The 26881-nt window shown below is 44.0% G+C and overlaps 1 protein-coding gene across 3 annotated transcripts in view; it reads right to left on the bottom strand.

The window, feature by feature from the left end:
* Positions 1–22797, bottom strand: part of MMADHC (metabolism of cobalamin associated D) — a 71368-nt gene extending 48571 nt beyond the window's left edge. For all 3 annotated transcript variants that reach the window (XM_085645603.1, XM_085645605.1, XM_085645604.1), the window contains exons 1-4: positions 22765–22797; positions 21863–21904; positions 21178–21322; positions 3636–3853 (exon numbers count right to left, since the gene is read on the bottom strand). In XM_085645603.1, coding sequence (XP_085501729.1) covers positions 3636–3853; positions 21178–21322; positions 21863–21871 — 372 coding nt within the window. In that variant the 5' untranslated portion in view covers positions 21872–21904; positions 22765–22797. The remainder of the gene's footprint in view (positions 1–3635; positions 3854–21177; positions 21323–21862; positions 21905–22764) is intronic.
* Between the last annotated feature and the right edge of the window lie 4084 nt (positions 22798–26881).

Below are 26881 nucleotides of genomic sequence, written 5' to 3'. Positions count from 1 at the left end.
GATAATCGTGTGATGGGTGAGATTTGGAAATTCTTTGTACAGTAATGAATGGGGAAGAAATGGCATGCATGTTAGAAACGTGGCTCCTAATACTAGGTTTAAACTGACACACTTTAAAATATTCTACAGGACATCACTAATACCATATAGAAATGGCTACAAAAGTAACCACGAGTGTCCTAAAATCAAACAGTTGGGGCTACTTTTTGTCACCTCATTTGGGATTGTCCTAGAATAGAGACACGTTGTAGTTATTTAAGTTATGACTGAAATACATATAAGGAAGTATTAGAAAAGGGAGGGTCGGAAACATTTAATACAGACACAAGTGAATATATATAGAAATCAGGAGAGTAAAAGAAGTTAAAAGTAGCCTTGCTGAAACGCTCATTTATGAAACTCAAAGTTGCACAAATATACGAAAAGGGCAACGCTTGTTTTGAATTAGCCAGGTTAATTTTATACCTGAATAGCAACTATGTCAACCTTTGCCATTACCGGTACTGTACTGATCTAAATTTCAATAAATGGAATTATATTACACAGTGGTGTTTCAAAATCATAGTATTTTAGATGACATGGTTCTGAAATACACATTAACCTAGACTAATGGATTGCGGTCCTCTCGTGATACATTGAGTGAAAACACAGCAGGTGGTTCAATCTAGACATTCTTGGAAACAAACACGAGTTGAAGCTCTGGAATGTGGAATTACTGGCTTTTTTACCATGTGGTTGCTATGTTGGGGCCTTTACTGCTGACATGTTCCACCAGCTCTAAGCAGGAGGAAAATGTCAGAAAACATGCATATGCTTTTATGAGGTTTATTTTCGCACCCAGTAAAACAGGTACTTCCAGATGTGTGAACGTCATAACACTAAGTTTTTGCAAAATCATTTTTTTGAGAGGTCATGGCTGACGCACGTGTATAGGCTAATGGATTCTTGCCCTCATGTGACAGATTGAGTAAAAACACAGCAGGTTCAATCTCGAACTACTTGTAAGCAAAATTTACCAATTTTATAACATCATTCTGGCTTATTACTAAGGGGCTCTAACATGCTTTTATGAGACTCTAGAGCAGAGGTCTTCAAACTGTGGGGCGCGCCCCCGGGGATCCGTGTCTGTGTTCCCAGGGACCGTAAATGTCTTTATAACCATTTGTAAATTAAGATGGCCTGGAAACTCGACTTTCTTTTTCAGTGTTTCAAGGTTGTATTAATTGAAATCCGGTAGTTGAAGTGCACAAAAATGTATAGGGATTCTTGGCGCCCTGATAGCAGGGTCAAAAACATTGCTAAGTGGCTAAAAATAACAAAATGACCTGTAAATATTTGTATTCACCTTTAGCCATCTGCATATAAAATAATGCACATACTGTAAATGAAAAATAAATGCAAATTAAACTAATCATTGGGAACACTTTCTTTTATGTTGTGAAACCTCAATTGGTTAATGTGATCACTGCAGATGCCGAATTGTATGACCAACATAATTGCATCCTGGTTGGTGCTGTGCGCAATAGTGGCTTGTGCATTTATAACACTATGAAGTCCTAGCCTGTAACACAAAGCACTGTAACTATGCAAGTCATTATTTAAAACTAGTACTGCACACACTATCAGCATGGCCACTTGAATTAAGCGGTACGGTAGGACTAAATTATGCAGCATGGCTGACTAAATTATTCATTAAAAAAAAAGGCAAAATTTGAGGCTTGATGTGATTTCAAACAAAAATGTTGTTTCTAGCTCGTATTATACATCAGATCGTGGATTATGCAGCAAATCCATAAATATGTAGAGGATAATCCAGCCGCAAAATTGCATATTCCATAAGTATAAGGTAGGCTGCTCAAAATTATTTCGCTTTTAAGATAAAACAAGTACTTTCAAAGAATCTTTTAGCGATAGGTAATACACTGTACCTAGTGCGAACACTTTTATAAGCCCATTAAGAGGATGCTTGCCAAAGCTTAACACCCTTAGATAAACTCTCAAAAAATACATTTTTGTTACAATTGAGCTTCTAGTGCCTCCATAAATAAAACCTGTACTCGGTTCGAAGCAGCCTTTACATTTGGTGATTAACCAATTGCACAGATTTACCTTTCTTTCAAATAGCATGTGCCCGGTTGAGAAAGCCTGTTTGTTCTTTAGTTCCCTGGCCATGGAAAGTATCAAAGAGATGGCCCAGAGGAGAGGGTGCTATGTGGGGGGGTAACTATTTCATTTACAGATGGACAAACAGAGCTTCCTCATGGAGATGGATCCCTGAGGAAGGAATATATTTATTTTTAAATGGCCATCACTGACATCAGTGCGACAAGTGCAGTGACACTGGGGCAATGCTACAAGAGGCCACTGCACCCAAATTCTGTCTGTGTTACTAGCAAAGATACTGGTGTAAACGCTACTTCGCTGTTGGCATTATGGCCCAAATCATCCTTGCTGTGAAGGGAAGAGGTCCAAAGCAACAGGGGGCAAGATAGGAGTTTACACCTTTTTTATGCAAGGAGGAAGAAAGCTGGCTTTAGGACTCAGTCCTTGGAGTGATTACCAGTCGAATGAGTAGAGAAGTAGGTATCATTTGTGCAGCAGATGCAATGTCACTGTGGCCCAGGGGTGTGAGGCACCTTCTAAACCCCATTTAGAATGGCTTTAATATCCTTCCTTGTTTACGTTAGCACCCAATGCACCACTGTTGTGCCAGTGTTGCTTTGTTCCTTGGACCAAAGGCCCAAGAGAGGGGAAAATTGAAGCGGGGGGGGGGCGGGGGGAAGACCTCCTAGCTTAGGACTCAAAGAGATGGCAGAGCGGAAAATGGGGCTAGATGGAGGCCAATGTTTTCAACAATGAGTAGAGTAGACTGCCCTCTGCGTCAGGTAGTTGCTCTCATTACTGAAGCGGATGCAATGGCACCAGGGCCAAGAGTTGGAGAGGCCCACCACATAACAATGATGACTGCCTTTATATAAAAGAGGATTGGAGGCTCATTTTCCTTGTTAGCATTAGGACTGAGGGCACCCTTGCTGCAAAGTGGTGGGTAACATCTGTAAGATTATTTAATTCTGAAAGAGACAGAGAATCTGTTTCAAGATTGGAGTGATGGCCAGTCATGGTGGGAAAGGGATGAAAGAGGCACAGGACACACAGTCTACTCAGGGCCGCTGTTATCATTAGCACAACAGGTGCAGTTGCATAGGGTTCCAGGAGTGTGAGTGGCTCACGACACCCAAAGTCTAGGTAGTAGTGCTTTTGCTTGATATATTTGCTCGTTTAGAAGTCTCATATTTACTGTGGATTGTGAGCTACAGAAAAAGTACCCCTGAAATCATTAGCCTGCTCCCTGTATTCAGCCTGAACTCTTCCACTCTCCCAAGTACTGCCATAAAAGTTTTGGAGGGAGTCCCCGACTTAAAAAGATTTTGTTTATGGGGGGCTCACAGCAAAAAGGTTTGAAGACCTCTGCTCTAGAGCATGTCTTGTCTCAAGTTCATTGTGAGTTTGCAAAAGGGAGACAACTTTCATAATTTCTCATGAAACTGAAGAGTAAAGTGGCAGGAAAAACTCTGGTGGTTGGACACTGCATAACATCATCATTGAAAAGAATCTCTCAAAAGGGGCTCTCTTACCTGAAACTCGTTTACATACTGTGCCATTATAAATTCATGGCGTTCACTTGCTGCAGGCTCCGTTAAAATGTCAGGCAAACATTTATGACCTTGTCTCTTTTTCTGCGAGGCAGTGCCATTCACATGCGAGTCAAAACCAACATTACCAGGAAGCTGAAATCTCTGATCTTGAGGACCGAATGGGCCCATAACCTCATCTGGCCAAACTGTTCTTGGACCTAAAAAAAACACAAGTCTGATCGGTATACCACATTGAAACCACATTTTTTCCCCCCACACAAAATCAGCCAATGAAAATGTTTTTCTTTGAAAGTATAACAATCATTTTCCTAAAGACCTTATTGGGAATACACATTTACTTAGAACATCACATGTGAAATTATGTCTAGATGACAGATTCAAGGACATCGAGATACCTACACTACAATTAACCTTACCTACACTACAATTAACCTTACCGGATTAACAAAGGTTAGACCGTCTAGGTGAAAAAAAAAAAAAAGCTAAACTTTGACCTTGCAAAATGTCATTTCCTTACTGTAGAAAGGAGAGGAAATTTCAATTTACAGAGGTTTCCCTTGTATTCTCCACTATTAGTTATAAAGACAATTCACATCTTCCCATGAAGTAAGCTCGTAAATTGAGAAAATACCAGATACAAAATTAATAATCCTTCTCATTATTGGTCAGCAAAGATCAGTATTTAGCATTTTTTCATGTAAATCAGTACTTCTGTAAAATTGTTCTGCATAAATATTACAGGTATTATTTCAATCTCATAACTTCAGTCAGCAGTACAATATATACACATCCTACCAAATCACTTTCAACTTCAGTCGAATTGTCAGTATCACACGGATATTTTAGGCATAGGTTTACCCATTTCTTATTAATGGATGAAATGAAAGTGCCATATATCCTGGGTCTCCAATCACCCAACACCCACTCACATTTAAGAAATAACTATGCTGTACAGGGTAGTCAGCAAGCAAGTAGGGAACCACCACCACCTGTTCTGCTTCGACAAGGACTATCTGGAAAATACAGCAGGTTTTATGCTAACAGTATCTAACAAGTAGAGAGGTTTAGATGTGTCCTGATTATTAAAATCAGTCGGATCTCAAGTGGCAACATAATTAATGAAAACTCCTGACTCGTGTTATTATGAGTTAGCTGCATATATGGCTAAAATAGTGAAGCCAGAATGAACAATTCTGAGCTGTACTTCTCCTGAATCCGGGCATTACAAGTTGAAGGCCCGGAATGTGCAATGATTAGCTTATTTACACGCAATTGCTATTTTTGAGGCCTTTAATGCTGACATCGCCCACCTGCTCTGAGCAAGAGGGAAAAGGCAGAAGATATGCATATGCTTTGATAACGGTATATTGTCACACCCAGTAAGACAGGTATTCTCAGATTCGTGAACAGACCACTAAGAGTTTGCCATAGTAGTGTCCTCCCCTGTGGATACTTTCTGACAGAATGAGGGACTCCGTAGCATTCAGTACTGCAAGTGGGATCTTTACAAAAATCAATGCTGCTACTTTAACTATAAACGACACAGTATAGCACAATTGTAAGAGTATAATCAATCTAGTTTGGAAAAGAAATTTTGAGAGGACAAAATATTTTCACTTCGAACCTGGAAAGAACTCGCAACAATTTTGCAAGGTCTTTTAAATATAACACAAAACTTGAAACAAACGAGCGAATTAGCATATTCTAATTATTCGTATATGATATAAGAGAGAATATTTCTCTCTCCATTAGAAAGTTAATCTTCTAGTCTAAGTCTGCCATTGTGTGTCAAGCAGCAAATGTTTTGCCCTTCGTATCAACTAAGCAGCAACTGCCAAGGGCCTGGCCTTGAGCCACAGACTTCAGACATACAGCAGTGGCTTGTGCATAGTCTCCGGATATGGACACGTCAGTATCCGTTGTAGGCTGGACGGGTCATTTATATACAATATTCTTTATCTTTAAGTGAATAGATGGAAGTCAGTAGAGACCTTCTAACCAGATACATGGGCACATTCCAAGATGTATCCAATTTTCTTTACATAAACTTTTTTTTTTTAACTTTAATTTATCATTATTCCAACATATACAGTAAATGGTATCTTAGCAGTTGTTCCTGATGAAATATATTAACAGTCCCACGCACACAGTGCTATTATAAACTGTGACACACAAAAAAATAAAAAGGGAAATCCGCAAGGTTACAATATATGACCAACACAAGTGAAATTATCTCTTGACATCATCCCATAACAAACAATCTCCCACCATCCGATTTACAGGATATCGTGAAAATAATACTGACCCCCGTGCAGGCTGTGCAACAGACGCCGGTCGGGACTATATCATCAGGCGTTTGGGTAGGGGTACCAGGGACCAAGCTCTGCAAATATGTCTTGAGCGGGATCCAGATATCTTTTGGTCGGGCCTTGGGTGGAGGCAATGTGGCATATAATTCACAATTCGTGTTGCAAAAAGTAAGACTGGCAAGCCATGCACTCTTTGTAGGAGTTAATTTGTTGCCCCATCGAAGCACTATCTCTCATTTAGCCAAAAGAAGCGTGAGGGCAATGAATTTCAGTAATTTCTAGGGCATGTTATGGACATATCCTAAAAGCGCAGCCTCCGGGGGGGAGGGGACTATTTCCAGCTGTGTCATTTGCGATATCGTTTCAAAGACAGCTACCCAAAACTCTGCAATCTTGGAGCAGGACCATGTTAAATGGGGGACGTCGGCGTAGAGGCTGTTGCATTTCCTACAGTTATGCGGCCTGGCAGGGTCAATCGTGTGAAGTTTAGCAGGGGTCATGTATGCCCTCCATAAGTATTTGAAGTGTATCAACTTATGTCTGCTGTTGAGGGAGATACCTCTGGTTTGTGCACCGCAGTAGGCCCATTGGTCGTCAAGGATAGGATGCCCTAAGTCAGTCTCCCAGGCTGCCCAGATCTTAGTGTCATGGCACGGGGATCAGATTTATACAAGCCTCATAATTTCGAGATCAATTGGGTCACATCAGGGTTTGTAATGACGAGAGACAGCGGTCCAAAGGACTGCGGCTCAAGCAGGTATTCAGATATTTTGGAACGTATAGTCCTGCGTACCCTAGTAAAAATGAACTGGTCCATAAAGGTCAAGCTATACACCCGGTCTCTACCAGCATTGTCAAAGGCATGCCCATCCGGAAACAAGTCGCCAAACCTTACCATAAAATGGGATTGGAGTACTCACAGAAACAGGTTCTCTTCTGTGATAGGGAGCCATGGGTTGTGTGCTATAGGGATGTCAGAGAAATACAGGGAGCCATGTCCTGTGATCCCCGAGAGTTTGCGCCACGCCCAGCTCGTGTTGGATACAGTCTGGATATCCCTAGGGTCACGAGGAAAGCCCTGGGGCAGAAGGGCGGAAAGCAAATTCGGAAGTGCCAAATCAGACTCAGGTCTCCTACAGAGAATGCGCGAATCTGGATGGTACCAAGAGGCGGCAAAGCTGGCCAGCGCAACCAGATAATACAATCTGAAGTACGGGGCCCCCAGTCCCCCCCCTTTCGTATGGCAGAGTCATGGTGTCCCAGCAGATCCTGGGTTGCTACCCCCCCCCCCCCCCCCCCCAAGCGAGCCGGACGAGGTGTGATTGGAGGGTCTTGAAGACGCGGTCTGGGAATATTGTGAAACCTGTATAAAAACTCGGGAGAACTACCATCTTCATGAGTGCAATTCTGCCGGACATAGTGTGTGGAAGTTTTAACCAGCGTTCTATCTGCGTCTCAAGGTTATGTATAGCTGAACAGTAATTTAGCCGTAGCATCTGATACGTTTCTCTACCTATTTGTATACCTAAATACCTGGCCGAGTCGTGACACCATGTCAGCGGGAATTCACATTACCATTCAATGGTGCCAGTGGTCAAAAGGAACAGGACGGACTTACTCCAGTTAACACCCAGTCCAGAGTGTCCACCAAAACGAAGAATCTCTCGAATCAGTGGATCTAGATTGTTTTGTATGTCCACTGCCCCCAAACCAATGTCATCAGCATTGAGTGACGGGGGGAGGGGGCCGTTTTGAACTGTATACCTCTGTGGAGAAGCTTCTCCTGAAAGTAGCGGACTAAGGGGTCTAATGCCAATATAAAAAGTAAAGGAGACAACGGGCATCCTTGCCTGGTGCGAAGTGTGAGTAAAAGGGGCAGATAAAGTACCATTCATGCGGAGTCTGGCGGTGGGAGAGGCATACAGCAATGCCGTAAGGTCTATGAAACCCTTGGGAATGCCTAGTTTCCTCATTACGGCCCATATAAAAGGCCATTCCAGGGAGTCAAACGCCTTTTCGGAGTCCAACAGGACCGCCGCAGCCAGGGGCTCTGGAGTGAGTCTATGTAGTACTGTAAACAATATATGCAAATTCAGCGCGGTGGACCAATGGGGAACGAAACCAGAGACTGCACTGGCGATATGATGCGATCCAAGAGTAACGCAAGTCTCAACGCAATCATTTTGCCAGGATTTTGTAGTCCAAATTTAGAAGCGATTGCGTCCTATGAGAACCATAGCTCAATGGATCTTTGCCAGGTTAGGTAGTAAAACAATTACGGATTCGCGCAGTGTTTGGGGCAATGATTTATTTTCCAGTGCATCGTTATATACCTCGAGAAGATAAGGTGCCAGTATATCTTTAGAATGTTTATAAAAACCGCCAGTGAAGCCATCTACTCCAGGCGCTGTAGTGCCATTTAAGGCATCAATGGCGCTGATAATTTCCTTGTTAGAGAATGGCTCCGCTAAGAACTTTTGCATATAATCCTCGAGCCATACCATAGCAAACTCATCTAAATAGGCTCTGCAGTCGCCCCCGTCCTGATGCGCGCACGTAGTGTATAAAGCAGTGTAATATCGACAAAACTCATCCCTGATCTCTGCTGCGTCTGTGTGAAGCTGTCCGTCCTCCAAACGAATGGTTGCAATGTAAGTCTTCCCCACACTAGGGCGCAACAACTGAGCAAGCGTAGACCCGGCCTGTCCCCCTCACCATATTTCCTAGCAGTTCCATATTTTCCCAGGAAGTTTTTCGCTCTCCGCCGTCTCCCGGAATTCTGCCAGTAACATCAGGCGAGTGGCCTGCTTTATCGGGTCTGCGTGTACAAGTAGGTCCGCGTCTAATGCTTTCAGCCGGTCCTCTAAGCGAGCCAGTGTGCCCCTCAATGACTTCAAAACCCCATAGTGCTTTGCAATACATTCCCCCCTTATGTACGCTTTAAATGTCTCCCAAACAGTCGCCCATGTGCTGACTGAGCCCACTTTGAGATCAAAGTAAGTCATTATGGACTATCGGATTTCAGCCGAGAAGACCGCATCGTTTACGGCTTGCCCTGGGGAACCTCCACTATCGCTCAACTCCCTCTGGCCTGGGGATCCGGATATGCATGCAAATTGGTGAGTGGTCAGAATACGTTCTAAGCAGATGCGTCATATTGTGAAACCAAGGAAACATGGAACGGGAGACAACCCAAAGTCCAGCCGAGTCCAAGTGTCATGGGGGGCTGAGTAATGCGTGTAAGCAGAGTCGTCAGGGCAGGGCATGACCCATATGTCGACAAGACCAAGGGAGTCACAGATGCCCCTAAGTACGCTGTTGGCTCGGAGTTTCACGGCAGCCGCTGTACTGTCTAAGGCGGATTGTAGAAGTAGGTTAAAAACTCCCCCTAATCAGCACCAAAAGGTGAGCAATAAGGCATGCAGAGAGTGAAAGAAATCAGGATCATCAACGTTTGGCGCATAAATGCACATTTAAGCAAGGTTGTACCCTATCAACCTCCCCGTAACCAATGTGTATCGACCCGCTCGATCAGTGATCACTTTATACAATTGGAAGGGTAGACGTTTGTGTATAAGTATAGCAGTTCTCCTGGAGTATGTGCTATAGTTCGCAAAGTAGCAGTTCGCACCCCAACCACAGCAAATGATGTAGGAGAGGAGGGGGACAAATGAGTTTCCTGCAGAAAAACCACAGCCGCTTTATGGTGCTGCAAATAATTCAATACATGTTTACCTTTCCCAGTGTTGTTCAAACCCCACACATTCCATGTAACAGAATTGACATCAGAAATGGTAGAAAGCCTACCCGCCATCATAACAAGTAGACATAGCTATAAAGGGCATAAATGTGTTAAGTGCACGCGGAACATCATAACAGAACAGTCTAGACAGGAACAAGTGAGACCATTGAGTCAAATAGAACTCTCCCCCCCACCCACCCATCCCCTCCATCGAAAATAAGGGGAAAACCCACAATTCCATAATGGAATCAAGCAAACCTCAATTCTACCTAATGAAAACACCACATAAAGTGTGCAATCGCACAGGGGGAGAGGCAACGCTTTGCCTTGTCCCCGGAAACCTTAAAACATGCATCATAAATAGAGTACAGTAGGCCAGAGTTCAGAATCCACAATCACGAACCATCGTGAATAGGAAAACCTGGAAGGAAAAACAAAGCCAAATACACTTTGATACTTATCAACCTCACTCCGTCGAAGTCGTTCAGCTCGCTGAAAACAGTTCCATACTGGAGCCAGAGTTTGGCATCTGTGGCTATCGCTCCGGCGTGTGCAATTTCCTCGGCGGGCCAAAGTTGGAGCGGAGTCGAATAAATTCTTGGGCCTCAGCTTGAGTGTCAAAAATTTGGACCTGCCATCGACGTCAACTTTCAGACGCGCTGGATATAGCATTCTGTATTTGAGGCCGGCCTTTCGTAACGTGGCTTTAACCGTTGCAAACTTTCGACGGGCCTCCTGAACCACCCCCGTGAATTCCGGATACAAAACAAAAAATAATGGAAGAGCCCTGCCAGTTCAGTGATCCACGCTCTCGTGCCAGTCGCAGCGCAGTGTCGCCGTCTCTAAAATGTAGGAGCCGTGCCAAGATTGGGCGAGGTGGATATCCAGGGTTGGGCCGTGGACCGAGGGTTCTGTGCGCCCTTTCAACAACAAAGGTGGCAGAGAAGGACTACCGACCAAACAAGTCAGCTAGAAGGCCCTCGACGAATGCATCCAACCGATCCGTGTTCGTGGACTCTGGCACGCACATGATGCGGTCGTTGCTGCGTCTTCCTCTGGCTTGAAGGTCTTCATTCTTCATGGCAACATTCTTTAGGAGACTTTCCAGCCACACCAACAGTTTGGTCGCTTGAGCCACGCCATCGTCTAGGTCAGAGACCCTGCCCTCTACCGTATCCAGTTGTTTATCATGCTGGTCCAATCGTGCCCCCATTTTGTCAATGCGTTTGTCTAGGGTGTCGAAGCGGGAGTCCAGTGCACCAAAGCCCGCCTTGCATTCTGCCAGGAGTGTCTCACTTCCCGGTACAGCAGCCAGAGGCAGGGGAACCGCCTGTTCAACACCTTTAGCCATCGTAGCGTGTGTTGAGTCCGCACCCCCACCTGTCTTTTCAAAGGTGAGTTTCCATTGCTTTAGATCCCCTTTGCCCATGGCTTTGGAGTGGGGCCGCCGGAGGGAGCATCACAGCAGTGTGGCGCAAAGTGATCTGGACGGCTCGCACTTGACTAATTTGGTTGCCGACTGGGAGGGTGAAGAAGAAAAAGAAGTAAGGCAGGCTCCCCGATGCACCCCCGCTGCTCCCAAACGTGGCCCCTCCATGAGGCCCCGGCGTGCACTAGGTTTTCCAGGGCACACCCATTGTTTCAACAAGAGCCGCCGCTGTCAGGGTAGCGTGTGGGGAAGAGGCCAGTCCAAACTAACACTCCTCCAGAAGCGCAGCTAGGTCTACCGCAGGCACGGTCTCAGCCAGTGCCTCTGAATTGTTTCGCCCGCAATGCGCTCACTGGAGGGTGCTGTGGTGTGCCAAGACGTGGGTGAACAGCCCAAGACCACTGGAGAGCGAAGCGCTAATCAAATGGGTCATCGGCTGCCACCGCGGCTCTAATGAGGGTTTCAGTGCACCGCTGGCCTTGCAAAAATCAAACGCGGGCTTACCCACTGCCATTCGGGGTGCCCGCGTGAAATTGGAGCATCAGTAGAAGTTCACAGCCTCTGGGGGGCCCCATACAGCGCGAGAGCCGCATTCTGCTGGGCGGGTCTGCCGGCACAGAGGGGCGGTGCCAGTTGCACGGCGAAGCGGCCACATTCGAGGTCACGGCTCAGTCCTGGAGGGTAGGCCCCTACACGCACATTCCAGGGGAAGCGGCCCCTAGCCTCCAATCATCATAAAAGGGACACCGCTGCATTCAGGCCGGCCCGGAGAATGCGGTCGCCACCATGCCCTGCCGCATAGCAATTTGTGGGCTCCGGGATAGTCATCGTCTCTGGGGAGTTCGGCAGAGCTCCGAGACTACGTGGCCATCTTGGTCCGCGGTCCGGCCACGCCCCCAATTTCTTGACATTTTTGATTGGATACCTCAGTACTTACAGAATTGTGTCCCATTTAATTCAACTTAGAAAAAAATATTGTTGCAATTATTCTTCTGCCTCTCCTCTTGGTACCTCCTGTCCACCCCTCCCCTCTTCCCATGGTTAGTATGCCCGGGAGCTTACCTTAGAATGTTGGGAACGGTGTGCTTCGACAGCGAGAGCGGATGACCTGAATAAACACACTTCTCACCCTGTCTCCTGTTCCGTGTCTTAACTGGATTTACTAACCACACTGGCGACGATCCTGTGAGGGGAGCAGAACAGGTCATCTCCCCCTTTAATATGCTCTCATACTATTAAGTAGCCGAGCCTCGAACTTGAATGAATTTGAACATCGATGCAGTGCGATTGAAGTTGCTTGTCAACCTTTCTCCACGTCTACGTGAGAAACTACGTTCTTCTTGGCTCGGATAAGTTTTCTCACTGGAATGTTCATGGCAGCCCAATTGTTTGTGGTATCTCCTCGGATGTGAGGGAACGTCTTTCACCTCAGTTCTCCTTTTCCAGTGCGCCATTGTCTTCCAGCTCACGGGAGGGACCTACTGACCCCGCAGCTCTCCCTGGTGATAACTGTAGCTTGCCAGCTGCCCGGGTGAACTTCCGCCTTAATTGGGAACTTTGGAGCGTGCCTCCGCTGGCAGAATATCCCCGCAACTCCATGCGGCTTTGCAGTTCTGTTCTGGACCGGAGTTCTCTTGGGGGGCTCTAAAGTCTACAGCGCAGTGTCATCGGAGCGTGGGCAGTTCGAGACCACCTCCGCGTTGGCTGTCCGGGTGAGCGTCTTCCTTCTTCGGGGTCATCGGAGGGTGTTTCCATTGCAGAGTCTCCCCACAGTCCTGCAGCTTGCTCCACCACCTTCGTAGCTCAAGGCGGGCCCTTTCCTGCGTTGACTTTCTCTGAGGTCCTATCATCGGCACGGCTACACCAGCGGCTTCTGCCTCTCTACTGCAGTTTCTTCCGGCGCCTCTGCTTTCCCCGGACGTGCATCCTGGGCATCTCCTACATGCCTACCGCTGGTGGAACCTCCCCAGGATCTCCTCATCGTCGGCATTGCTGTGCTGACAGCTCACGTGCCCTTTTAATGAGCAGGTGTTGTGGGCAGCGTCGTCCTTCTTCTCAAGTAACACGGTGAGGTGCAATAATTATCTTTCTTCCCCTCTCAGCGCTGTTTGGTGGATAAGCGCTTTTTGCCTACGCTGCTCCCTGGGAAGTACTTTGACTTTTCTAACGTTTTTCCCCCCCTGCATCCCCACGGCGAGACGCCTTGCATTAGCGTTATTATTCAGCTTGGTGACTATTCTTCGGTGCATTCCTAATCTGTCCATTCCTACAGTTAACCATATAATACCTTCATTTAACAATCTCCCGGCACCCCTGCTTACCTTGGTACTGCCATTGTGGGAATCTACTAAACTTTCATTCCCTTCCCTTGTGGTTCAAGACTCCTAGATTGACGGCATAAGGACGTGGGGGGGGGGGGGGAATTCTCTTTATCCTTGCCTTCTCCTGGGTCCATTCTCCCACTCATCAGACTCTATTGTCTGCTCAACTTCCCCTCTCTCTGGGCCATCTACTTTACCTGGTTTTCTTTGGGGTTGTCTTACTTCACCCTTTCTTCTTCAAACCAAGCATGGGCACGCCAGGGATTTGTCAACCTCCTTCATTTTTAAACGAATGTGGGGAACCTGATATCCCCTGGAAGGAATGGACTAAATTATTTGAGTCTTATTTAATTGCCATGGGGGGGGGGGGGGAAGGAGGGGGGGAAATGGTGGTTCTCTGCGTTGTGCGAGTAGCACATTCTCCTACATAATCTGGGTGTTCATGGTCGCAAAGTGTACGAGACCCTGCCTGAACCGGAACTAGAAGAGGAAGCTGATCTTAATGCATATGAAATCACTCTGTTAAAGTTAGGAAGCCACTTTGGAGATAAAATAAATGTTGTCTTAGAACGGCACAAATTCTTCAACCGAGTTCAAGGCAAGAGTGAATCTGTTAAAAACTATATTGCGGCGTTAAGAGGCCTAACCCAACAGTGTGACTTTGGGGAACTCAATGACTCTCTCATACGAGATCAGTTAGTAAGATGCATGAGCAACAGTAGGATTCAAGGAAAGTTATTGTCAGAAAATCCTACATTGGAGGAAGCTATCTCTATAGCCCAATCGGTTGAGCATACTGCCCAATGCATGGAAGAGATAAAAGTATCAGAGGAAGCAGTGGCCGCAGTACAGGTAGATGTGCCTACCAATAGTGTACTGAAAGTCAGAAGTAAAGGGGGAACTCCACAACAAACCTATAAAGGAACACTCTGGCTTCAAATGCTACAGATGAGGCAGCAATAACCATTTAGCCAACAGTCCTTTTTGTACAGCACGCAATGCCCACTGCAAAAAGTGCAATAGAAGAGGCCATTTAGCCAAAGTGTGCAGGGATTGAGACAGCAGCCAAGTTAAAGCAGTTTATGCTGGTAGCGATGATCAACTCAAATTTGTTTTTCAAGTGAAAAGCTCATGTGGTAGTTTTGTTGCGGAGTACCCAAAATGCAATATTCTACTCAACAACAAAACTATTGAAATGTTTGCAGACTCCTGTTCTCCTTTTACATTGCTAAATGTGGAGGATTACAAGAAAACTCTGGGAGATCAGGGCATGGTGATAAATAAACCAGATATTACACCACATGGTTACACTAAAGATCCTATTCCCCTGGTGGGCATGTTGGAAGCGCAAATAAACTTTAAAAGGCAGATCCACGGTAGGAAAGGTGTATCTTGTGAGTACAGGGTCTATCCTTTTAGGGTGGAAACCTCAAAATGGAGCTTGGCATCATACTTGATCCGAATAAGAAGGAACAGGTCATTCTGGTCGAAGACGCGGACTTGGAGAAAACTCTCTTGTGATGAATTTCCGCGTTTTTTCTGATGAACTAGGGCTGTTGAAACAATACCAACATAAAAATAAAGATCAGACAAGGTGCTAAACCTGTTGTCCACAAAACTCGCCAAGTTCCTTTACTTTTAAGACAGCCACTGAAAACTGAACTTGACAAACTGTGCCATTTAGGGGTCATGCAACCTATTGATGCCTCGGAGTGGTTAGCTCCCATCGTTATCGCTTCGAAAGCCAATGGGCAAGGCATCCGCCTTTGCATTGACTTGTGCAGTCTCAATGAGAATATTTGAGTTGAGCGTTTCCCCCGCCCCAATATCAACGAAATGCTGAGCACAATGGGAAAAGCCAAATTCTTCTCTATTATAGACCTATACATGGCGTACTACCAGGTTGATCTCCACCCGGAGTCCCGGCCTTAGACCGCTTTCTCCTCCCCATTTGGCACGTACATGTTCAGAAGGATGCCTTTCGGCCTTGCTGCATCATTTTTTGGTAAACAGCGGCAGCTGAAGCAAGTGCTGGATGGCATCCCGAACAGTATGTGTTTCCAAGACGATGTTTTAGTCTATGAAGCTAATGAAGATGAGCACGACCGTGTTCAGGAAAGTATGTGCTAGACTGTCTGAAGCTGGGTTGACTGTAAAGCGTGATAAATGTAAGGTCAAAGTAACGGAAGTGGATTACCTGGGGCAAAAACTCTCCTTTGAAGGGATCAAGCCTAAACATAGCCTAATTCAAGCAGTGAAAGATGCACCATTTCCCACGAATAAAAAGAACTCAAGTCCTTCTTAGGCCTGATCGAGTATATGGCGATATTCATTCCAAGATTCTCTGAGAAATGTGAAAGTTTACTAGAACTTTTGAAGGCTAAACAAGAATTCAAGTGGGAGGGAAAACACAGACTGTAAACAGTTTGAAACAGGAAATCATCCGTTCTCGTGCTCTCGGCCCCTTCGACCACAAAAAAAACCCATCCTAAGCACTGATGCCTCGAACAAAGGTCTGGGAGCAACCCTAACACAGAAAGGGGAAGGGGGTGAGACCATTATTGCGTTCGCCTCCCGCACCCTGAGTCAATCGGAACGGAATTATTCCGTAATTGAGAGAGAAGCCCTAGCATGCTACTGGGCCATTACTCATTTCAAATTTTTCCTTTGGGGGACAAAATACACGGTCCGTACAGACCATAACCTTTAACATACATCTTTTCTTCTAAAAAAGTACATTGTGAATGCCCTAGAATAGCAAAATGGGTTCTGGGGTTGGAGAATTTTTGCTTTAGGATTGAATACCTGCCGGGACAGGAAAATGTGGTGGCAGATTTTTTATCAAGGTCACCACCCACAGTCAACCACAATGAGGATTCTTTAGATGCTCCCATTCTATCCATCCATCTTCCTTCTTTCACCAAGGAGGAATGGGATGAAGAAATGAAGAAAGACTCTAAAACGAATTCTTTAAAAAGTTTAATAAATCAATGGTTGGCCAGAGAAATGCTGCAATATCACGGATGAGATGAAGGAGTTTTGAGAGGTTAGAAATGAACTAACCATTGACAACAAAGTTTACCGCAACATGAAAATTGTTCCACCCGAGGCCCTCAGAGATAAAATTATAGACCTTGCACAAGAAGGGACACTTAGGGAGAAGTATTACCAAAAGTAAGGTTGAGAATAGCTTTTGGTTCCCGAAACCGGACTCGCTGGTGGAATTGAAAGTGAAGGAGTGTATCAGTTGCGCTAGAAGCGACAAGACCAAAATATTACACAAGGTTCCTTTATCCCCAATAGAAGTACCGGAAACACCATGGACAAAACTAGCAATGGACATAATCGGTCCAATGGAGGCATTAGGGCAACAAAAAAGGTTTAGGTTTGTGCTGGTGGACTACACTTCACACTGGGTTAATGTCAGATTCACTTCTTCCACCATTACCAACAACCTCATCACATTTCTAAAATCTGTTTTTTCATTTGAAGGGATACCAGCGGTCCTAGTAACCGACAATGGGGTGCAGTTTATCTCTGATGAGATGAAGACTTTTCTAAAGAACTTTAACATCAAGCACGAAAAGACTGCACTCTACTGTCCCAAAGCAAATGGGTTAGCAGAAAGGACGAACCGCATGATTAAGGAACATATCCAACTGGCAATCTCCAATGGGTTTAACATAGATGATTCCCTTAGAGACTGTTTATGGGCCTATCACACGGCACCCAACCTCGTAAGCGGAATCTCTCCTTTTGTGGCCCTAAGAGGGAGAGAGCCTGGCACCAAACTAAACCCTCTCTGGCTAGATGGGGGTAAAACTGTTGTCTACAACAGCAAGGAGAGTCATCTTAAAGTCCAGCAACACCAAGCCAGATACAAAGATTGGTATAACAGGAAACATGGGGTGAAAGAACTTAACCTTAAATTTAACAACCCTGTGGTGGTAAGGAAGCCCACCCATGTGCAGGTGGGACAGAGCACATTTTCCCCTCCACAAAATGTTAAGAGCTTTGGGGAAAATGTGGTGCAGTTGGAGGATGGACAAACGTGGAGCAGGGACAGACTGGCTAAGTAGAATCGTATTTATTTTATTTTCCTTCTAATGTTTGCATGTTATTCTATGGGTAAGGAGATGTGTTGTAATTATACTTCTGCCTCTCCTCTTGGTACCTCCCGTCCACCCCTCCCCTCTTCCCATTGTTAGTATGCCCAGGAGCTTACCTTAGAATGTTGGAACGGTGTGCTTCGACAACGAAAGCGGATGACCTGAATAAAGACACGTCCCACCTTGTCTCCTGTTACGTGTCTTTACTGGATTTACTTACTTACAACAAACAGCTTCTATGTTTCCACTAGAAATATTTGCATGGCTAACTGAAGGATCTGTAGCGACAATTTCTTTGGGTGTAAAGATAGTGCAAACATCTGCACTTTGTCAGTCAACCATCGTCGCTCTTTTGATGGCAGGCCAATACTCTAGGTACCTGCATATTTTACATTATACATGTTGTATTGTTTTAATAAACAAGAGTACAAACTTTTAAACACTCATCTGAGTAATCTAGATATTTTAGGTTCAATACTAAAATAACTCACTTGCTGTTTTTGAGTTTGTATTATACAAAATTCAATATCTTTCCAATTAGATAACTGGACTGTAACTGATTCAGTTCAGAACTTAAAATGTTTGTCACCCACTTATATGTGACCCAGATAGGCAGATGGTTATTGGAAAAAACATTGCTAGATGTTAAAGAGTAACAAGATAATATCACGGAGACAGGACCAGCACTAACCAAACATGGTAACAGGAAGGCAACAGAATGTGAAACTCATAGGTAACAGGGAAAGCAGACATTTGTCATAAGAAACCACAACACGGAGAGGCTAATAAATTGTTGGAATGGGTAAACATTATGTCAATGAATGCGATATGTACAGGCCCGACAACTACAATAGCAATAAATGCGATGTCAACGTATGCCATAACCTGCGCCTCTATGACAATGTCAATGCCCTTAAATACAACGACAACATCTGCCATAATCTATGCCTACACAACAGCGATGATACCGGCAGTAGCAATTCCACTGTATGCCATAATCTATGCAGGAATGACAATGTTACCAGTATAAGCAATGTAGATGTATGCCATGATTTAAGAATGCATAACTATGTCAAAATCAGTAAAGACAATATTGATGGACGCTACAATTGTACGCACAATGTGGAGAATGTCGATAAAAACATGCCAGTGACTGTCATATTTTTTAGCAGTTCCAGTGAACTCACATCATTGCAGTTGGATTTACCCAAGGTGGCATCCAAATCAACCTCAAGTCAGATACATGGTCCGGCAGGTCCTGAGAACCACGCCTATCGAATACCAGGTCACAGGCGGAGACTCTCTTAACCCAAAGACAAATGCACGTCTAGGGAAAACCCAGATCGATCTCACAGTTAGATAGTTGCACTACAAATTAGTCCGAGGCAATTGGCCCAAATAAAAAAAAAAAGTTTGGCCAAAAGCACCATAAAGCTAGAGACCACATGTAGTCCGAAACACTCAGCCTTTCAGGACAGGACATGCACACCACACGTAGTGATCATGCGTTCCTCATGCCAGACATATGGACACACACACCCTGGCCCACACTAGCTCTCCACGAGGTTGAGAGCCACCTGTGTCCTTATCCGATGCCAGAGCTTGTTAATGTATGACTGAGATGCTTTTCAGGAATGCAGAAATTACTTTATTGTCCCTCACTATCTTATATAATACCAGCCAAAACGTTGTACTCAGAGACTTTCCTCAGACACATTCTGTTAAGACTCTCCCGGTCGCTGCCTTTAGTTTAACCAACTTGTTCCCATTTTGCCAAACACCTCTTGTCTTTTCATTTATTTAAGATACATTCATATCCGAGCATCAAAATATACAGTGTCTTGAAACAGAATTTTTTTCACATCAGATGTAATGCTAATTGCATGGGAACTGAAGATATCAGAATTAAATGTATATCATAAAAGATAGTAAGCTCATCTCCATTCAAAACTAGTGTATGAATGACTCCTAGAATCAGAATAGAATGATACACACAACATTACAGCTTATATAGACAGCAGCTAAGGGGCAACATATGGCACTATAGAGGCGGTTCTGTAGCTCAGATTTACACTGAAATCCAAATACCAATTTAAAACTAGAAAACCATTTTTCCCTGCAGCCAGAATGTTTTCAAAGTGTTTTTCAGAAATACATAGATCTTGCTCTCACAACGACTTTAATTCAGAATTTTTTAAGGAGCACATCACTGAGTAGGTCTGTTACGAGGCAAGGAAGAACCAATCTGCCAAGATGTCAAAATCATATATGATGAACTTATTTACATAAAGAGACCTCTTTCTACTAATGTACAAGATAAATACCATCCAAGGGAGAGGAAGCATGAAAAGATAGTGAGATAATTTATTGAGGAACAATTGTTGGATAGGAGTAACATTCTATTGTAGAGGAGATTAATAATGGGCCTCCTGTTTTTGGCAAACATCAGAGAGCGCCAATAAGTAACCAGGTCAAATACGAGCCCGGCACGCAGGCCTAGAGCTGTTAGGGAACGATAAAGAAGCAGCTTTAAGAATAGCAGACACTACAGTATATGTGTCTGTGGGTTCATCTGATGGCAACGGTTTTGATGTCACAAAAGTAGGTGTTAACAAGGAAAGGTAGTCAGCTTCAGCCAGTAAAGTTCTGTGAGAAGATCTGGTTAGTTTTAGAAGATTGACAGGGTTTCTAATCCAAGGCCCTTTCAAGCCTCAAACAGAGAAGTTGAGACAGGAGGAGAGCCCTCAACCTCTCCTCACCGATGCTGGGGCTGGCCAGCCTGGGAAAAGAGGGTAAGTAGTTAGAGGCTGTCAATCAATAGCAAGGAGGTGGAAGTGAGTGATTGCAAGATACACTAGCCATGGGAACGGTGAAGAGATTGATAATCACGGAGCTCAGAAACGGTTTAGGAAGTGGGACAGGAGCAGAAAAATCAAGCACAAAGAAACAGGAAGATAAAAAAAGCCGGCCTAAGGTCAGTCCTGTAACAACGGCAGAAGGCAATGGAGAGGTACAAAGTACAATTTTGCTCTAAAACTCAGACCCTGCTACATAATCATACTCAGATTTTAGAATGAGGATACACTTCGGATGAACCCGGATGGTAGGCTACTATGTGTGCATTGCAGCATTCTTGTACTTAGGACAAGCAATTGAGAAGGTTACTAGCCTTGCACGTGCCACTCCTGTAGTGAAAAACATTGTGGATGATCGTCAACTTTATTCTCAGGGAGGGCTGTGAAATTTCTGTGCCATGCTTAGGATCAGATTTTAAAGTCATTGGGAACTCTTGACCAAAATAACTGGACAACCCTTCATTTGTTTTGTATAACTTGCTTTAACTACAACAACCTCTGCTACGATAATTGTGACATGTCTTGTCTGCTGAAAATTTCACCATTCCTTTTTTGATGGCAGGACAGTACTCTAGATACCTGAATATTTTACACTAAACATTTTGTATTGTTTTGATAAACAAGAGCACAAACGTTAAATAAAACACTCAGCTGTGTAATATAGATGTTCTACTTTAAATAATAAAACAAACAATACACTCATTGTTTTTGAGTTTGTAGTATAAAGAAGCCAAGATCTTTTCAAAAGTCGCTTACTTATATCAGGTGGAACGGTCACAACATGGGGCTCATCTGAGCCCGAAGAGCCTGCTGTAGAAAATGGACGGGTAGTTCCTAGTTTTCTAATAAGGGAGTAGACCCCTGGGAGGTAGGTCACCAGCCTGGCTCTATTACAGAGCACCTAGAAAAAAGAGAAGAAAGTGGATATAGATGGTTTGTCGTCGCTAATATTTTCGAAAACAAGTACTGGCAAAACCAATGTCATATATATATATATATATATATATATATATAGTTGAGTTGTACACACTACAGGCACGTATAGGGAACATACACATAGGAGCATTACAGGTACATATATGAAATACTCAGTCAATCACAAATGCTCACACTGCCAACCATTGAAGTACGCACACCAGATCTTCCAATTTTACTTCAAATCAAAGAAGCTAACAATTTCTTTAATTCTATTCAGCCAACATAAAATAATGTAAGTGATGACTAACATGTCATTAGAAAATGAAAGGCATAGTTAAGGGAATTAGTTTCCCTGCTCGCCTTGCATCATTTGAATGGGAATGCCTTTTTCTATTAGAGAACTGCGTACTGGAAGTATTTTAAACTAAAACATGTACATACAATCATATGCATACAAGAACAAACCTAAAATATCGGGGGAATAACAGTGCTTGTCCACGAAGCTACTTTTAAATTTACTCACACAGGCCATCCTCAGGGGCTACTTCTTGTGAAACCCAGTGTTCTGAAACAAATAAGAAAACTGTTTTATTAATGAACATAATACATTTTATACGCTCTGGCTAGAAATTCTGGAATCAGCTACTTGTAACATGACAGAAGATTGAGCGAGGCAATAATTAGGAGGAACCCAGATAAGACAGGAGCGCTTTGTATACTTTCTGTAAAGTTAACAAGTTACAAATAATTAGTATTATTGTAGTTTGGCTTTGTGATGGCGGTGCTGTAAAGTACATTTGTCCATGAACAGACGTATTCGAAAACGAAGGTACTCAAATTTGGAATATGTATTTTACCCATCCTTTCATGTTAGCTGTTCTTATTGTATTTTGCTTATGTGGCATTAGAATTTTAATAGTCCAGAAGTGGTGGTCCTGGGGCAATTGGAGTGTTTATTAGGCAGTTGCTGTTAAATTGTTTTTACTTTCAATCTTGAAAAAAAGCATTACTTTGAAGATTATCCTACGTTTGTGGTGAGAATTTAATAGTCGCGACGAGGAAAAGGACCCTGTACGGAAGTTTCCGTAGAACAGACCAGATTATCTAATTGTGGGACGGCATTAATTTCAAATACCTTTATTTGTAAAACGGCTGAACTGCGAGTAGTGTATCCGATTGTACCTGCATTACAGTAATAAGGTATACTCTTTAGGATTTTATATGAAATAATGAAACCCTTTTTCAGATACCGTGTTTCTGTTAAATGTTAAACCAAGTGCAACAGTTCGGGTCATGTAGTCGCACGGGTATCGCTTGCCCCTACTGCTGATTTAGGATCGCGCGTATACATTCCAAACGTATTTCGTCTCACTATCATGTAAATTAGCGAGATTAGTGATAACAGTGCAGTTTGGCAGCACTCACCTTGTCAACTGATTGTCACCATCTTGGATATGTAGAGATGTGTACAATTGGTACGCGGATTGGCTGGAACTCATCCTTTATCTTCAACGTGATTGGAGGAATAGATGAAATACTTACGGCTATTGGTTGAGAAAATCTTATTTGGGATTGGAAGTTGAAATATTTTTTGCAATTGGTCCAACGGAAGCTGGAGGAGGAAAAATACGTCAGTGACTATTTTATTATGTTAATTTATTATTTAACATCTCCTGAAGGAGATAAGACGTCGGTGACTAGTTTTTTTAAATGTAAGTTTGTTATTTTCATTGCCAGAAAACGGCGGCTCCTTTTAATTTGTTAATTGTATGTATTAACGAAACAGAGCTTCCGACTTTGCAGCTGTGGAACCAGGTTCGAGCCTCGGTGTCAGCTCAGCTTTCTTGTGATTCTGGGCAAATAACCATCTCCATTTGCCTTTTATTTATGCGTTTGAAAACCTGCAAGCTGTGCCTAGACAAGCACTTTGTACTTATAGTCTTTGCTTATGAGAAGCAAGGCTGACAGTCTCTTTTATTGCCAGCCTTGCTTCTCGAAAGCAAGGACTATAGTACAAAGTGCGTGTTTATGTTACGCTTGCATGTTTTCATTTATTCAAATAGCCTTTATTTCGACAGTGTCATAAAAGGGTACATAGACAATATAACAGCACTTTTCAGAAATCATAATTAATACCATTAAAAAGAAGATTACATCTCATTGTATGAAATTGCTTAAAACCATCTGGATCAAAATCCATTAGTTCCATGAAATTTAATTTGCTACTATTAGCATTGAATATCAACTAATTTGCACCGCTTAAGCCACATGGCTAAGAGATATTTGGAAATTGCAAATACTGTAGGGCCCGCTGTGTCTGACTTTAGAATTCTATAAGCATGTTGGTATTGCTTAAACCCCAAGTTTCTACACAGTGGTACCAGTCAAAACCTTCTAGAATTCATATATGCAGGGCAGAAGAAAAAGACATGGAGTTCATCCTCCACGCCGCAAATACAACCCGGGCATGACATGTCCGGGGATGCTGACCACTTGGTAGTGAAGACTTTGAGTGGAAGAGTGCCAAGTCTCCACTGGATGTAGAGTTTCCTGGCAAAGATTGGATGTACAATATCCATAAAGTTTTCAAAGCCATAGCAATTTTTAAGATCAAGGAAAGAAGTGGTTAATGTACCCAGTGTTACGGCACAAAAAGTGGAACTAAATCTGTGCTCCTTGTAAATCCTACTAAGGTTATTACGCGAGATCTCACTGCACGCTTTTTCTGGATCTTTCCACATGGCTTCTAGGCCAAGTTTTGTCAGTTCCTGCTTGATGAATACTAGCCAATGGATCTTACTTGCCCCATTATAGGCAAGTAACTGTTTTAGTTCCTCCCTATAATTGAATAGTTCAGGCGTTGACCAGAGTCTGTGCCAAAACCTTAAGGGTTTGATCCCTAGTTCATCTTCAATTGGATTTAATCCCAAGTCCAACCTTAGGGGTAGGTTAGGTGTACTTTGCGGAAGGGACAGCAATTGACGCATAAATTTAGTTTAAATTTTGGCAATTGCTGTTATCTTCGTATGACCCCACAACTCCCCGCCATAGAGGACTGCTGCTCTTGCTTGCGTTTTGTATATCTCAAGGGCGGGGCTCACTGGCTTCAATGATGAAGTATTTGACACCTTAATTATGCCACCCGTCAGCTGTGCAAGTTTTAATTGGGATTTAGCAATTTGGGGACCCCATGACATAATATCTTGTACTAAAACCCCAAGGTAGGTGAAGGTAGTTACCCTTTCCAGGTTCCCTTTGCCCAAGGTCGGAGTCGAACGTGTGAATGCCGCGGGATTAAATATCATATATTTAGTTTTGTCGACATTAATCTCTCGTCCTCGCAAACTACAGAAATCCCGAAAGCCATTCAGTATCCGTTGAATCCCCATAGGGGACTTGGAGAGCAAGAGGGTATCGTCGGCAAACATAATTGCAGGTACCCTCCTACCCGCCAATAATGGAGCATCATTGTTTAGCACCTCGTTCAGAAACGGGATTAGGTAATTAACATATAGGCAGAATAGGGTTGGGGCCAATACGCAGCCCTGTCTCACCCCTCTTCTGACCGGGAACCTAGGGGACAGTGCACCATTCCTCCCACACCTAACCTGGGCAAAGTTCTCGTCATGGAGCCTCGTTAGGATGTTAAAAATTTGTGGTGGAACACCCAAGTCCCGGAGTACAGCTCACAGTTTCCTCCGTGGTACAAGGTCAAAAGCGGACCGAAGGTCCACAAAGACCATATATAAGCTGCCTCCCTCCATCTTAACCGTTTTCCAGTATAAAAGGAGCAACCGGAAGATCTGGTCCATGGTTGAAGTATTCTTTCTGAACCCCGCCTGAAAGGGACTCAGGATATCATGGTCCTCCATCCCCTCCAGGAGGTGGTTCAGAACAAGACGAGCAAAGATTTTTTGTGGAACGTCAATAAGGCTGATAGGCCTGTAGTTGACTGGAAGCAGAGGAGAGCCCTTCTTAAAAATCGGGACTATCTCTGCTCCCAGCCAAGTGCAGGGAATCTCCATACCGCCCAATATGGTGTTAAACAAAACAAGGAAATAGGGACCCCATATCCCGGGTTGGTGCCTGAAAAGATCACCGGGGAGTTTGTCCAGCCCCGGGGCCTTTCCTGCTGCAAGTTTGCCGATTGCAGTGATCACCTCACTTAAAGTAAATTATAGGGCCTCATCCTCGCTGGAGGTGGCTGCCAGAGGCAGGACAGTGTCCATACTCTGCTCATCCGTGTAAAGGCCCCTAAAATGTGCTTCCCACACTGATGGTTCAATATTGGGTTCCACAGCTGATTTCAAGTCCCCTATTCCTAAATTAACTAAAGACCAGAATCTTCGTGCATCCCTGGATTCCAGAGCGGCAGTTAGATTGGTCCACCTTTCCGTATCCCACTCCTTTTTAGCAATCACCATAACCCCTTTATAGTGTGATCTTAATTCTCTAATTCTCACACTATCACTCCCAGATTTTACCACCAGGAGTAGCTCTGCCTTAGCCTTTCTGCACGTTGAATTATACCAAGATGAGGCTGGGGTTCTATATTTCCTCCGCCTAGGGATAAGAGGATTAGTAACCTCTGCTAAACTAGACACCAAGTCCCGATGAATAATTCCTAGTTTCCTGTTAAAATCATCATTGGGGTACTCAATGATTAGACTTTCAATCTCTAGAAGTCTGGGCAGTACTATATTGTAGAGCTTGGCTATTCCATCATGGGAGTCTATGATTTTAGCCAATTTTACTCTTCGTCTGTTGTTAGAGAGCAACGATTCTTCACCCATGTTATCCGACTCCGCTGATGGGGAGCCCTCAAAACCTGGTAGTGCCATTTCCAGGCAGAGAGCATTGTGGTCACTCTCAACTCTAGGAATTACCCTAAAGTCGATGACCTTAGACCATAACTTAGTCTCAACCATGATGTAATCTACGCGAGACTCTTGTCCCCTTTTATTGAAAGTACACTTTGAAGGAATGTCGGACGGGGTGCGCCCATTGCAGGCTCTCAAGGAATTATTCAAGGTCAAGGCCAAGATCTGATTTGCCAGTGGGGACCATATTTTGGGGGACAGAGATTGGCAAGATGGAATTGCCCAATAATCGTCTTCGTCCATAAGCGCACCCTCATTCATTCCCGTGAATGGCTCAAAGTGGCAACTCACGTCACCAGCAACCACAATATTAGAATCACAGGCCATTCCTGTTAGAAAGTGGGATAGCTCTTCTATAGTAGGTGATTCACATGCCACCCGTACAGGACGAGAATAGACGTTCACAATTGCCAATCTAAAGGAACTTGGCCATTTTAAAACTAAGCATTGGAGGTCATTGGAATTTGTAACTACAATCTCTGCCGAACACCCCAAATTCAGGGCTACCCAAATAGCAAGACCTCCAGATGGTCGGCCTTTCCCGCCCCATCTTGCTGGTACATAGAAAGTGGCAAACCCCTCTCTAGGGTATTCCTCTCTGGCCCACGTTTCTTGGAATATGCAGATGTCAATATGGTCCACTAAACAACCCCATTCCATAC

The sequence above is a fragment of the Triturus cristatus genome, chromosome 3_1 (assembly GCF_964204655.1).
Source record: "Triturus cristatus chromosome 3_1, aTriCri1.1, whole genome shotgun sequence".
In the NCBI taxonomy this organism is placed as follows: domain Eukaryota; kingdom Metazoa; phylum Chordata; class Amphibia; order Caudata; family Salamandridae; genus Triturus; species Triturus cristatus.
The sequence above is the reverse complement of the archived record's forward strand: the minus strand, read 5'-3'. Positions and strand labels throughout refer to the sequence as shown.